General features: G+C 36.3%; 1 protein-coding gene across 1 annotated transcript; it reads left to right on the top strand.

Annotated features, from left to right (window-relative positions):
• Nucleotides 1-1,081: 1,081 nt before the first annotated feature.
• Nucleotides 1,082-10,361, top strand: LOC113085082 (protein arginine N-methyltransferase 8-B). The gene is made up of 10 exons (XM_026255083.1): nt 1,082-1,682; nt 2,579-2,824; nt 3,538-3,693; nt 5,049-5,112; nt 5,858-6,000; nt 6,556-6,643; nt 7,051-7,166; nt 8,712-8,862; nt 8,943-9,064; nt 10,143-10,361. The coding sequence occupies exons 1-10, from the start codon at nt 1,614-1,616 to the stop codon at nt 10,224-10,226; spliced, it is 1,239 nt and encodes a 412-aa protein (XP_026110868.1). The 5' UTR covers nt 1,082-1,613; the 3' UTR covers nt 10,227-10,361.
• Nucleotides 10,362-11,234: the final 873 nt, after the last annotated feature.

An 11,234-nucleotide genomic window follows, 5' to 3' on the forward strand; every position in this document is an offset into this window, starting at 1 on the left:
AGCACTGATCGAGTTTGTTTACTGTGTTGACATTTTCAGTACTGAGAACATTTCTTGATATATATATATATATATATATATTATATATATATATATATATATATATATATATATATATATATATATATATTTGGAGAGGATATTGATCTTTAAACTCATTAAGTATGTAAAAGTGTATGTTTGTGTGTGTGATAGGAAGAGAAAGAGTATATGTTCTGGCCAGGACAGCCTCCCACATTAAGAGTGGGTGTCATGTAAAAACATCGAGGGGGCCGCCGTTCGACTCCAAATCTAGATTTCCTCACCTCTCTTTGTATACAGACAGATGTGAACTCGCTCCACTGTGGGCTTGGATTGGCACAGACAACAGCTGCTGGTAGTTTCTTCTGTGCTAACCATATAAAATGCAAAAACAAAAAGATTTAGTAAAAAAAAAAAAAAAAAAAATATATATATATATATATATATATATATATATATATATATATGGGGGTGGTCTTGTGTTGCAGTCCTTTTTTTAGCATTTTTTTCACAGAGCAAATTCAAAAAGAGCATTAAAGATAAAATGATAACATTTTGTTGATTGAGTCTCAAGTTTAGCATTCTAAAGTCTTAAAAGTTAATTGCAGTTAGTTGTGTTTTAAATGGGGTCTCTGGGATACCCAAGATACTAGTAATGTATATATTTCATGAACATTATATTAATTTATTAAGTAGAAATTTTGTTGAAAGGAAGTTCAGGCAAGGAATTTCTTAAAATCTGAAAACTTTCAACATGCTATTTCACTACTAATAATTGTAATGAAATATTTAGCCTAAAGGTCCAGACAGGACGTATTAGAAACTCCGAGACAGGGGCCATGAATTCGATTCACAGAATGAACGAATGAGATGTAGCTTATTGCAGTGCAGTCGCCTTGAATAAAAGCGTCTGTGAAAAAGTAGCTACGTATTTGTCTGAAAAGGTTCAGCCTTGAAATGGACTAAAACGTAATCGGCCTTGTGTCCTTTATTTTGAGAAAGTGGAGGTGCGATACTTGTGTGGGAGGCACTAATTCATCACTCCAGTTCTGCACTCGCTGCGCTCGAGTTCAGTCAGCACCGTCTTTATTAACTCCAACTTTCAGCGTGATCCAGACGCACTTGACTGACCGCTACGCGACGAAGTAGACCACTAGGATCCGACGATATGTTATGAAGTGAGAAATAATGGATTGACATGTTAAACTGAAATGAAAGATGCTTTCTAAACTGTCAGACTCCGTGTAGCGCTGCGACGCGCAGCGGCAGGTGATGTGGATGCTTACGCGTCGGGGCTCAGCTGGTCTACAAGTGGCGCTTAGAAACTGTGGAAGAACTTTTGCACGATTTGCTTTCAGTAAGAGTCAGAAACATGGAGTTTAGGGACTATCCAAGAAGTCATTATGATAATTTCAATATTAGTTTCTATTTAGGCATTTCCTATTTATTAAACACAGATGTGCGAATTAACAAATGGGGCGGTTTAAAGCGCAAACCTAGTATTGCTTATTGAATTACGTTTTAAAACTTTTCTAGGACATTTAGTGACAACACTTGCCCTTATCGAGTTACCCCGGATCCTGTTGGCTCGTATGGGACTGGGGCACTCATCGCGGTGCCTGCTCCTGCGGAGAAAGATGGCGGAGGCGGAGAGCTCGGAGGTAAGTCAAAGATTCCTTAAGTCATCTAAAATACACCAATGCTCATCCGAGCATTCATATATCTACTTCTAAATCGCTTGAGATTCATTCTAGTCGCTTGCATGTGTTTAAGTGCATGATTGCGTCAAATGACGATCTGGTTTGCAGGTCAAACAAATCAGTGTCCGGTGATGTGTAGGACTATGCAGCCTAAAAACCACCGCGATCCGAGCAGAGCAGCACACGTCCAATTCACGAAATAACGTCCTCAAAGCGATCACACAGACCACACCGAACGCTAAGAGAGGTTTACATTAATATTTATGTTGCGAGTCTAGGTTGCGTAAAGATACAGCAGGCAGACATCACATGAAACCTCGAAGGCAACAAGTTATCCTATAATTCTGTACCTTAACGATAAAGTAAGACGATGAAGTTAGTCGTGTGCTTGTTGAAATTTTTAGCTTTTATGTAGTCAATTGGGTCATCGCGAGACGGCAGATCGCTGTCCTTGGTGCTGCAGTACGCCCCCCCCAGCTAATTACCGTATTCACCTTTGCATACCTGATTTTAATGCTGACGTTTGTTAATTGGTCACTAAATAACACACAACTCTATCTAGACAACTGTCTATTTTTTATGATTTTTTTTGCCATGTTTATTTATTTATTTCATTTAAAAAATCTATTTAAAAATCTGAATCTATCTATCGAACTGTCTATCTATCACATGGAACAATACCTTGAAAAAAATCTAACTTAAAAAAACATTTGCAGAAAATTTGCAACAACACCAAGGACATGGGTTCCTTAAAGTTGGAGTAAGAACTGTCTGGAAAATGCGTGAATATATCTGTTAAGTCCAGTAAGTGGTGATGTATGACAGTGAGCCTATAAGTATACTACTGTTTTGACCAGCAGCGCCAGCAGCAGCAGCAGCATCAACATATTTCCAGTGCTCCCTCATCCCAGTCCTTACAACCATCTCTACTACCAAAGCCAGTCACATCCGTTCATCATGTTCCTCACCCTCCACACACGCTGCACGTCTCCGCTCTTTCTGCCTGTCCGGGCCGAGGCAAGATGGCCAAGCTACTCAACCCGGAAGAGATGACATCACGGGACTACTACTTTGACTCCTATGCCCACTTTGGTATTCATGAGGTAAGTCCAGTTTTACCATCAAACATAGTGAAGTATGCTAGTCTAACCTAAGATGAAAGTGTGTTTTTATATTGTTAATCTCTCTTGCTTTAAGGTAGAAAAATATCAGAATTTTTTTTTTGTGTTATAGAACTTTTATCACATGCAGCCGATTGTAAGAACGTAAAAAAACACCTTCTCACCTCATTAAAGAACAACTGAGAGAACACCTGTGATAACAGCATATTTAGAGCATGAGTGTCAAACTGGATCTGTCTGAAGATAAAAGAAAAGTTAATGAAAGCAGAAAAAAGAAGGATGAGAGTAAGATAGCGAGATGGAGAAAGGGAGAAAAAAAAAGGAGAGAGAATAGGAGCAGGGCAGAGGGTGGACATTGGGGAGTTTGTAAAGATGTATATCCGTTAATCCCAGCAGGCTAAATGGAGACATGTCTCTATAAAAAGAATCCTGGAGACATTATGCTTCATGTCCTATATGTTGTCCTCCATAGCACAGTCCAAGGAAAAGGTGTGGAAATGAGGAATAAATGTCATGGACTAATATTCTTAAACATGCACACGTAAAATATGTACAGCCATACTTTACTGATCAAATATATTGGGGTCAGTAAGGTAGTTAAAATGTAAAAACATTCATGTTCAATAAATTGTAATCAAATTTAAAACTAATTTCATCAGTCTGACTAAAAGTGTTTTTTTTCCCCCTCTCAACAGGAAATGCTGAAGGATGAGGTGAGGACACTGACCTATAGGAACTCCATGTACCACAATAAACACATCTTTAAGGATAAGATAGTTCTAGATGTGGGTAGCGGAACCGGAATCCTCTCCATGTTTGCTGCCAAGGCAGGAGCCAAACATGTATATGGGGTGAGGACTCAAATTACTCATTGCAAGTAACTTTTCTATACAATAATTTTGAGTTGGAGGGTCACATGTAGGCATTACTGCAGATCTGACTCTTTTTATACTCGCAAACTTTATCTATATATAAAGAGTGGGAGAGTGTTCTGATAATAATACCCTCACTGTGCTTCTGGTCTGTAGTTAGATAACACTCCACTGATCATCCCACTAGGTCAAATTTTAGTTGCTTTTTTCTTTTCTATACCACAATATTCAAAAGAGGTCTCTGATTCTGTCCAAAACACAAATACATATAAGCAGAATGTGTTCACATGTTCATAGATGTTTAAAATGTAAAAATGGTAGATAGTGATAACATCTTTATTTGTTTAATATTGTCTGTTAAAGCACACTCGGGCTTAAGCAAGAATGAGACTGTTCTAGCAGAAAATAATGACTTGATTACACTAAAATGCAAATGAAATATGCATAATAATAGCAGGAAACCAGAATAGATGGCTGTGCTGATATTCAAACCAACAACATTATTTTGGTTTAGAAACAATATTTCCAGTTGCTCTGTTTATTTTTGCACTGCCAACGAACACAATTCCAAACAAAGCCAAAGAAGAATCAGCAATTAGCAAGAAGAATCAGCTATAAGAATCTCCCAGCAACACACAAAATGATGTTCCTTGAATATATTGTAGGCTTTGAGCGAACCGGTTTAGTGAATGATTCACTGACTCACGCATAAAGACAGCAGTCGTTTGTTTTGTTCCTGAATGAAACAGTGGTTTTAAGCAAATCAGTTGAGTGAAAGATTCAGTGACTCAAGCATAAAGAGAGTAGCCACTTATTTTGTTCCTAAATGAATCAGTGGTTTTGAATAAATCAGTAGAATGAAAGATTCAATAACTCATGTAATAAAAACAGTAGTCACTTGTTTTGTTCCAGAATGAATCAGTGATTTGAACAAGTCGGTTGAATGAAAGATTCAGTAACCCACGCATAAAGACAGTAGTCACTTATTTAATTCCAGAATCAATGAGAGTTTATGAATAAACTGATTGCATGAATGAATCATTGACTTACTCATAAAGACTTTCTGCTACCTACTGGCATAACCAATGTAATTTGCATGAAACATCATTGCCACAAAAACATAGTATTTCATTCAGCCTGGAGAATGCATACAAAGATAAGCAGATTGATACAATTCTTTATATAAAATCTCAAGTTATGCATGAAAAACTGGCTTGCGACCTCTAATATGGTTCATTCACATCAGTTAGACCTATCAATTAAGAATAATATAATCATCTTGATATTTATGCTAATAAATATCATAACTAAGCTAATTATCTTTTTTTATATAGATTGAATGTTCCAGTATATCAGAGTATTCAGAGAAAATCATCAAATCAAATCACCTGGACAATGGTAAGATTTACAATCTGCAGCTCTTTCCTGTTAGGACCAGCAAATTGTTTAGAGTTCATGTGTGGAATAGAAGATTCATACATTTTTCTGTTGACAAGAGCAGTTCCATGACACAGGAAGCAGCATAGTCACTTCCTGTAGCTGACAACCTCCTCTTGTTGTGTGATGGCAGAAGTTATTTAGTCATTAACACTGGAGAGCAGCGGGTCACTGCTGCACACTCTCACACACTCCACATACACACACCCACAAACGCATACACACAGGCATGGTAATTTGACATTGGCAACCTGCCTTTTGCAAAATGGGAAAAATGGTGAGGATGGGAGAAAGGAAAGAAAAGAGAGAGAAAATCATGAAGAAACCATTGATCTATGTATATTGATCTTTATATTGCCTTTGTGTGTGTGTGTGTGTGTGTGGGCATAAATATACTGGGTTTGATAATAATTTAATAAACTGATAATAATTTAAATCTGGAGTCATTTTATTATGATACATTTATTTATTTAGAATAAAATAAAAAAATATTTCATTTTTTATTGTAAATTAAATAACAAAATCAGCTCATCCATTTATATTTTAGATCATTATAAATTATAATCTTATTTAGATCATAATTATAATTAATAAAATACGTGCTGTTTTATGACCATGTATTATTTATGATAATATACTATAATTCATACTAATACAAATAATAATAAACAAATGTATGTTTATCCATTTTCTGTGCATTTTGCAGTTATTACCATCATTAAAGGGAAAGTGGAGGAGACTGAATTGCCGGTGGATCAGGTGGACATCATCATTTCAGAGTGGATGGGCTACTGTCTTTTCTACGAGTCTATGCTCAATACTGTCATCTATGCCAGAGACAAATGGCTGGTTAGTTTGTGTGTGTGTGTGTGTGTGTGTGTGTGTGTTGGCTGTCTCAAGGCCATGGTTATGTGACTAATTAGAATGTGAAGCATGTGCCCATGCTGAAATTGTCATTTATAATGGGAATGAGTGGCTAGCCATTGGGCTGCTGGTGAATGTCTACCACTGAATGACAATTTGGACCAGAGGACAAGAGGCTTGTTAAACATTTTTATGGAACCATTGTGTTAGAGCCAGGGCATTGTTTCATCCTACGGTTATTTTTAATGGTGCACTGAACACGAAGGAAAAGAAAGAATGATGTGAAGTCACTGGAATAATAGGAATATAATCACGCATATGCCAGGAAAAAATTTTTTTGTAGATTGAAATGTACTATGAGGGCAGTTTCACCAGTGTCCTGTGATGTGACATCCTATAATTACCCTAAAATAATTTTGTAATAAAGATGAAATATAAATAACAGAATTAATAACATAAAAAATATGTTGGACATACATCAACTATCCATTAATCTATTTCAGTGGTGATCTGTAGATTATCTTTCCTGTCATTTTTCAGAAACCTGGAGGTTTCATGTTTCCAGACAGAGCGACCTTATATGTGGTTGCCATTGAGGATCGGCAATACAAAGACTTCAAAATCCACTGTGAGTATACACACACACAAACACACACACATACACTGACTCATTCTGCAGTGTAGCGTGTTCAGTGTTCAGTGTCTCTTTTAGGTACCTTACTTTAGAATTTAAATTTAAAAGAATTTAAAAACACTAGAAAAAATTTTTTTTCATTACTCCCCCACAGCAAGAGGTTTGTTTTTTCTCAATCCCTTTCACTCCCTCCTTCTAGTTTTGGATGGAAGAGTGAGATTCGCCTCGGCCTAACGCGCATGTGAGGGGATGTAATCAAATGCTGCCAGACACAGAGGAGGCAGGAGTCTATTTTAGGGGCAAATGAAGACGACCAGACACAGCCAGACAGATTTTCTACTTTTCTGAGGCACATTTCTACCTTAAAATGTCTTAAAAATATATTTTGTCTATGCTTGCAGGGTGGGAGAATGTCTATGGTTTTGATATGACGTGCATTCGGAACATTGCTATGATGGAGCCCCTGGTGGACATAGTAGATCCTAAACAAGTCGTGACCAACTCCTGCCTCATTAAGGTATCAGTATGTGCTCTATATGTGTGCATACAGGAGCAAAAACCTGAACTGAATCACAGTACTGATAGGCTACTTTGGAACACATGTAGTGTGGGCGTTACATAACAGAATAATTCACAGTAAAGAGCGCCTGATGACAATGCGGTAACATGTTGATCTCAACACATGCACAAACACAAATCATTCATTTAAATTAGCTAACACAAATGACTCTTCATGGGATATAATGCTAATAATATCATCATAAAGGTAAGACGAAGCTTTATATTTTGTTGTAATAAAGTGCTTCATCCTAAAGGAAAAAAAATCGCAAATGAGATTTATTTAAGATCTCAATGATTTCTCCTAAACAGACATTAGATTACATTAAGATCTCAATGATTTCTCCTAAACAGACATTAGATTACATGTTTAATATAATATAATATAATATAATATAATATAATATAATATAATATAATATAACATAATTTTATATATATATATATATATATATATGTATGTATATATATATATATATATATATATATATATAATTTAAATGACAAATATACAAAATCATGTATATAATTTTAATAGTAAATTAGTTGTTTTAATAATTTTTGTTTAATTTATTGCATGTCAAATCACAAGACACTGCTTAAATCTTAGCCTAATTCTGTTAAATAAAGACCACAGTAACGCAGATCTCAGTATCTCTAATTGAGATCGATCTTTTCTAGAAAGCAAAGTTTAAACATAATTAGAGATCCTAATATTAATTCTCAAAGTACCCAAGATAAGCTATCTATATTTCTATATCCGCAACTTTGTAATCTTACTGTATTTCAACAATGTCTCATTTTGTCTCAGAGAAAAATCTGAAATTAAGTTAATATATGTAAGATTGTCTCATTTAAGAATCCTGGGCTTTAAAAGAGCAAACTATGAGCAATAATATGCTTATTTTGCATGAGCAGATTTTGTTTATGATCTGTGACACTGAATACATTGCATGTCAAATATGTCAAAAGAAAAAGAGACAATGTAGGGGGCAGAGAGAAAGCTGGATGGCCGCCAGCAAATGCCTGAGAAAGAACCAAAGAGAAAGAAAGAAGAACAGAACAGAAGAGAAGAGAAGGCTATGCTTTCAAGGGGCTCTGAATCAGCTGAGGGATCAAACTCTTTGAAGAGGAGAATGATTTTGACCTCTGTGTGAGATGAACTAAATGAAAAGTTGAATTGAACAAATGATAGGTTCAATGCTGCTACTGATCTATTGTTCAAACAAACACAGAGTAATAGGATCTTTGTTCACCAAGCCTGATGCTTATGCCAACTCAATATGGCCACATCCAAACAATAAAGTCTTTGAAACAGGATCTGTTGAGATATGTGGGTTAATGCTATATGACATAAACCACGTTAAACTTTAAGCGTACAGTAGATCACATCTCAAGCATCTCATTGCCGATCATCAAAGGACTGTTATATGTGGGTCAATCATAATCTCTACATAAACAATCTCTATGCCAAAAAGTGTGAAACGTGACTTATTGCTTTCAGGAGGTGGATATCTACACAGTGAAGCCAGGGGATCTAAAGTTCACCTCAGCCTTCTGTCTGCAGATCCAGAGGAATGACTATGTTCATGCTCTCATCACGTACTTCAACATTGAGTTCACCAAGTGTCACAAGAAGACAGGCTTTTCTACAGGTTCAACCTTCACTTATTCTGTACCTTATTATCTCTTACAAATAAATCTGGTACTAATCGAGTTGTACATTCCCTTCAAGCCCCTGATGCTCCCAGCACTCACTGGAAGCAGACAGTGTTTTATCTGGAGGATTACTTAACAGTGCGGAGAGGAGAGGAAATCCTGGGTAGCATCACTGTGAAGCCCAATGAGAAAAACGAGGTGAGGCTGTGAATGGAGATGGAGAGAAATCCAATGTTTAAAACAGTGGTTCTTAACCTATTTGACCCAAGGCCACCCTTTGAAGGTCCCCCAAGACATTTCTGGTGCTTCTGGTGTAATGAAAAAGCTGTTTATTTTCAAGCTTTTTAAATTTACAGAAATGTGACAATATATTAAAATAGTTAAATTAAATCATTATTAATAATTAAATTCCAGAATTTTATGAACTTTAAATTCTTCAGGAATCACAGTTTAATAACTATAACACACACATGTACAGTGTATACTAAATATACCTTGACCTTTTATGATTTTACTAATTTCCATTAATTTTTCAGGTCTAGAAATCACTTTAAAAAAAGAAAAGAAAAAAAGCAATTCAAATAAGAAACATAATTTTAGCTGTTTTTTATTTTGAACCATTTTTTGCCACCTTCCAAATATCTTCCCAATAAAATATTTTAGAACTTGACATAACTGGGAAAAGTTCAGATCATTCTTTTTCATTTTCTCATACAGTATAATGAATTAAAATAAGAAATACATCTCCACTTAGCCATTATAGCTTATTTTTATTTTTCAACAGTAACTGCGGTTACTGAAACGACGCATTCTTTCTTTGTGTGCACATTTTGGTGGCATTACGCAAATATTTCCACATAGTGACGTAATGTGGGGGCATGTTTGAATGAGGCATTTTAGAATATCTCTGGATTTGAGACTTTAGTCTTTGTAACTTTACAGATCTTCTTTATGCACCAAGAGCTTGTAACACTCCAAAGAGAAAGGAAAAATGTAAACTGCATCATATGACCCCTTTAAATCATTTTAAGCAAATAGCAGTTCCTCCTTAACATAACTAGAATAATTCATAAATATTTAAATATTTTCCATGACTTCCAAGATTTCTGAGAAAAACATCATCATTTTAGCAGTTCATGCCTTTAGCGTTTTAAGCCATCCTGTGGCCCCCTTGAAAGTTTGCCTTAGCCCTCTGATTGAAAACAGCTGGTCTAGAAAAAACAAGAAACAAAATGGCAAAAAAAGTACTGAAGTAGTCAATTTTGATGTCTTCCAGCGTGACTTGGACTTCACCTTTGAGCTGGATTTCAAAGGACAGCTCTGTGACGCAGCCATCTCCCACGACTACAAGATGCGGTAAAACTCAAGCAGCATCCTGAGTCAGGACACTGTTTCCCAGGAAGATTCGGCGGAATGTGCCTCTGCTCTGCCTCTGTCTGGATCAGAGAGACTACCGAACTCCAGGACCCCTCAGTGATGTCATCAGAGAGAGTCCAGCTCTTGTTTAATATAGTGAGCACTGCCGTGTTTTCTACCTTTGCTTTATTTTAATTTATTCAGGATTCACTCAACTCTTCACTTCAAGATTTTTCTAAAGAACCTCTAAGAGCAGCCAAAAGAGCTATAAGAGACTTTAAACCATTCTTATCAACTGTACAAACTTTGTTATTTTAAAATATCATTATGTGACAGTTTTAACTTTAGAAGTTTTTTGGTTTCATGTCCTTATTCAATTGTCAAGTCATTGTTGGAGCCACCGATGTTTGCTCCTTTGTGTAAAACAAGACAAGCAGAGCAGTTCAGATGAAGACAACAAACGAGGCATGACATCCGAAGATTTTAGTGCTTCATGTTGTTGTCAACTGAACTGTCTCTGCATACAGCAACTGAATTCCCAGACAGCAAGCAGTTTCGGCCCGGGTCTGGCACCGCATCTGGCCCACATGGATTTCATGCGGGCCAGATGTGGGCCGGATCTGGGCCAACACTATGTTGCTGTCTGGGTTGCTTCTTGTTCAAGGAGTAAGGTTTTACTTGCCAGTTTGAAAACCAGGATCATGATGCTAGCAAGACTTCAGGGGGATTGAATGAGGCTATTGTAATGCCAAATAAATGGGAAATAACAAACAATTAAAGGGATAGTTCACTTTCAAATTAAATTTTGGTATGTTTTAGCTTACCTCAAGGGCATCCAAGATGTAGATGTCTTTGTTTCCACAGTAGTTTCCATTTTGATATTTTTAGGTCAAACTGTTCTTGTCTGTGACTCATATAATGCAGGACTATGGTCACCACCTCAAAGAGCATGAACAGAGAAGTCCAAATTAAACAATTCCCCATTGTTTGTGTGAGAAAATGAACAGTATTT

The sequence above is a fragment of the Carassius auratus genome, unplaced genomic scaffold (genome assembly GCF_003368295.1).
Source record: "Carassius auratus strain Wakin unplaced genomic scaffold, ASM336829v1 scaf_tig00041267, whole genome shotgun sequence".
NCBI lineage: Eukaryota > Metazoa > Chordata > Actinopteri > Cypriniformes > Cyprinidae > Carassius > Carassius auratus.

Coding starts and splice junctions, on each gene's coding strand:
- LOC113085082 (XM_026255083.1), top strand. CDS start 1,614: ATGGGACTGGGGCACTCATCGCGGTGCCTGCTCCTGCGGAGAAAGATG. Junction 3,694..5,048: donor GAGCCAAACATGTATATGGG/GTGAGGACTCAA, acceptor TTTTTTATATAG/ATTGAATGTTCCAGTATATC. Junction 5,113..5,857: donor ATCAAATCACCTGGACAATG/GTAAGATTTACA, acceptor TGCATTTTGCAG/TTATTACCATCATTAAAGGG.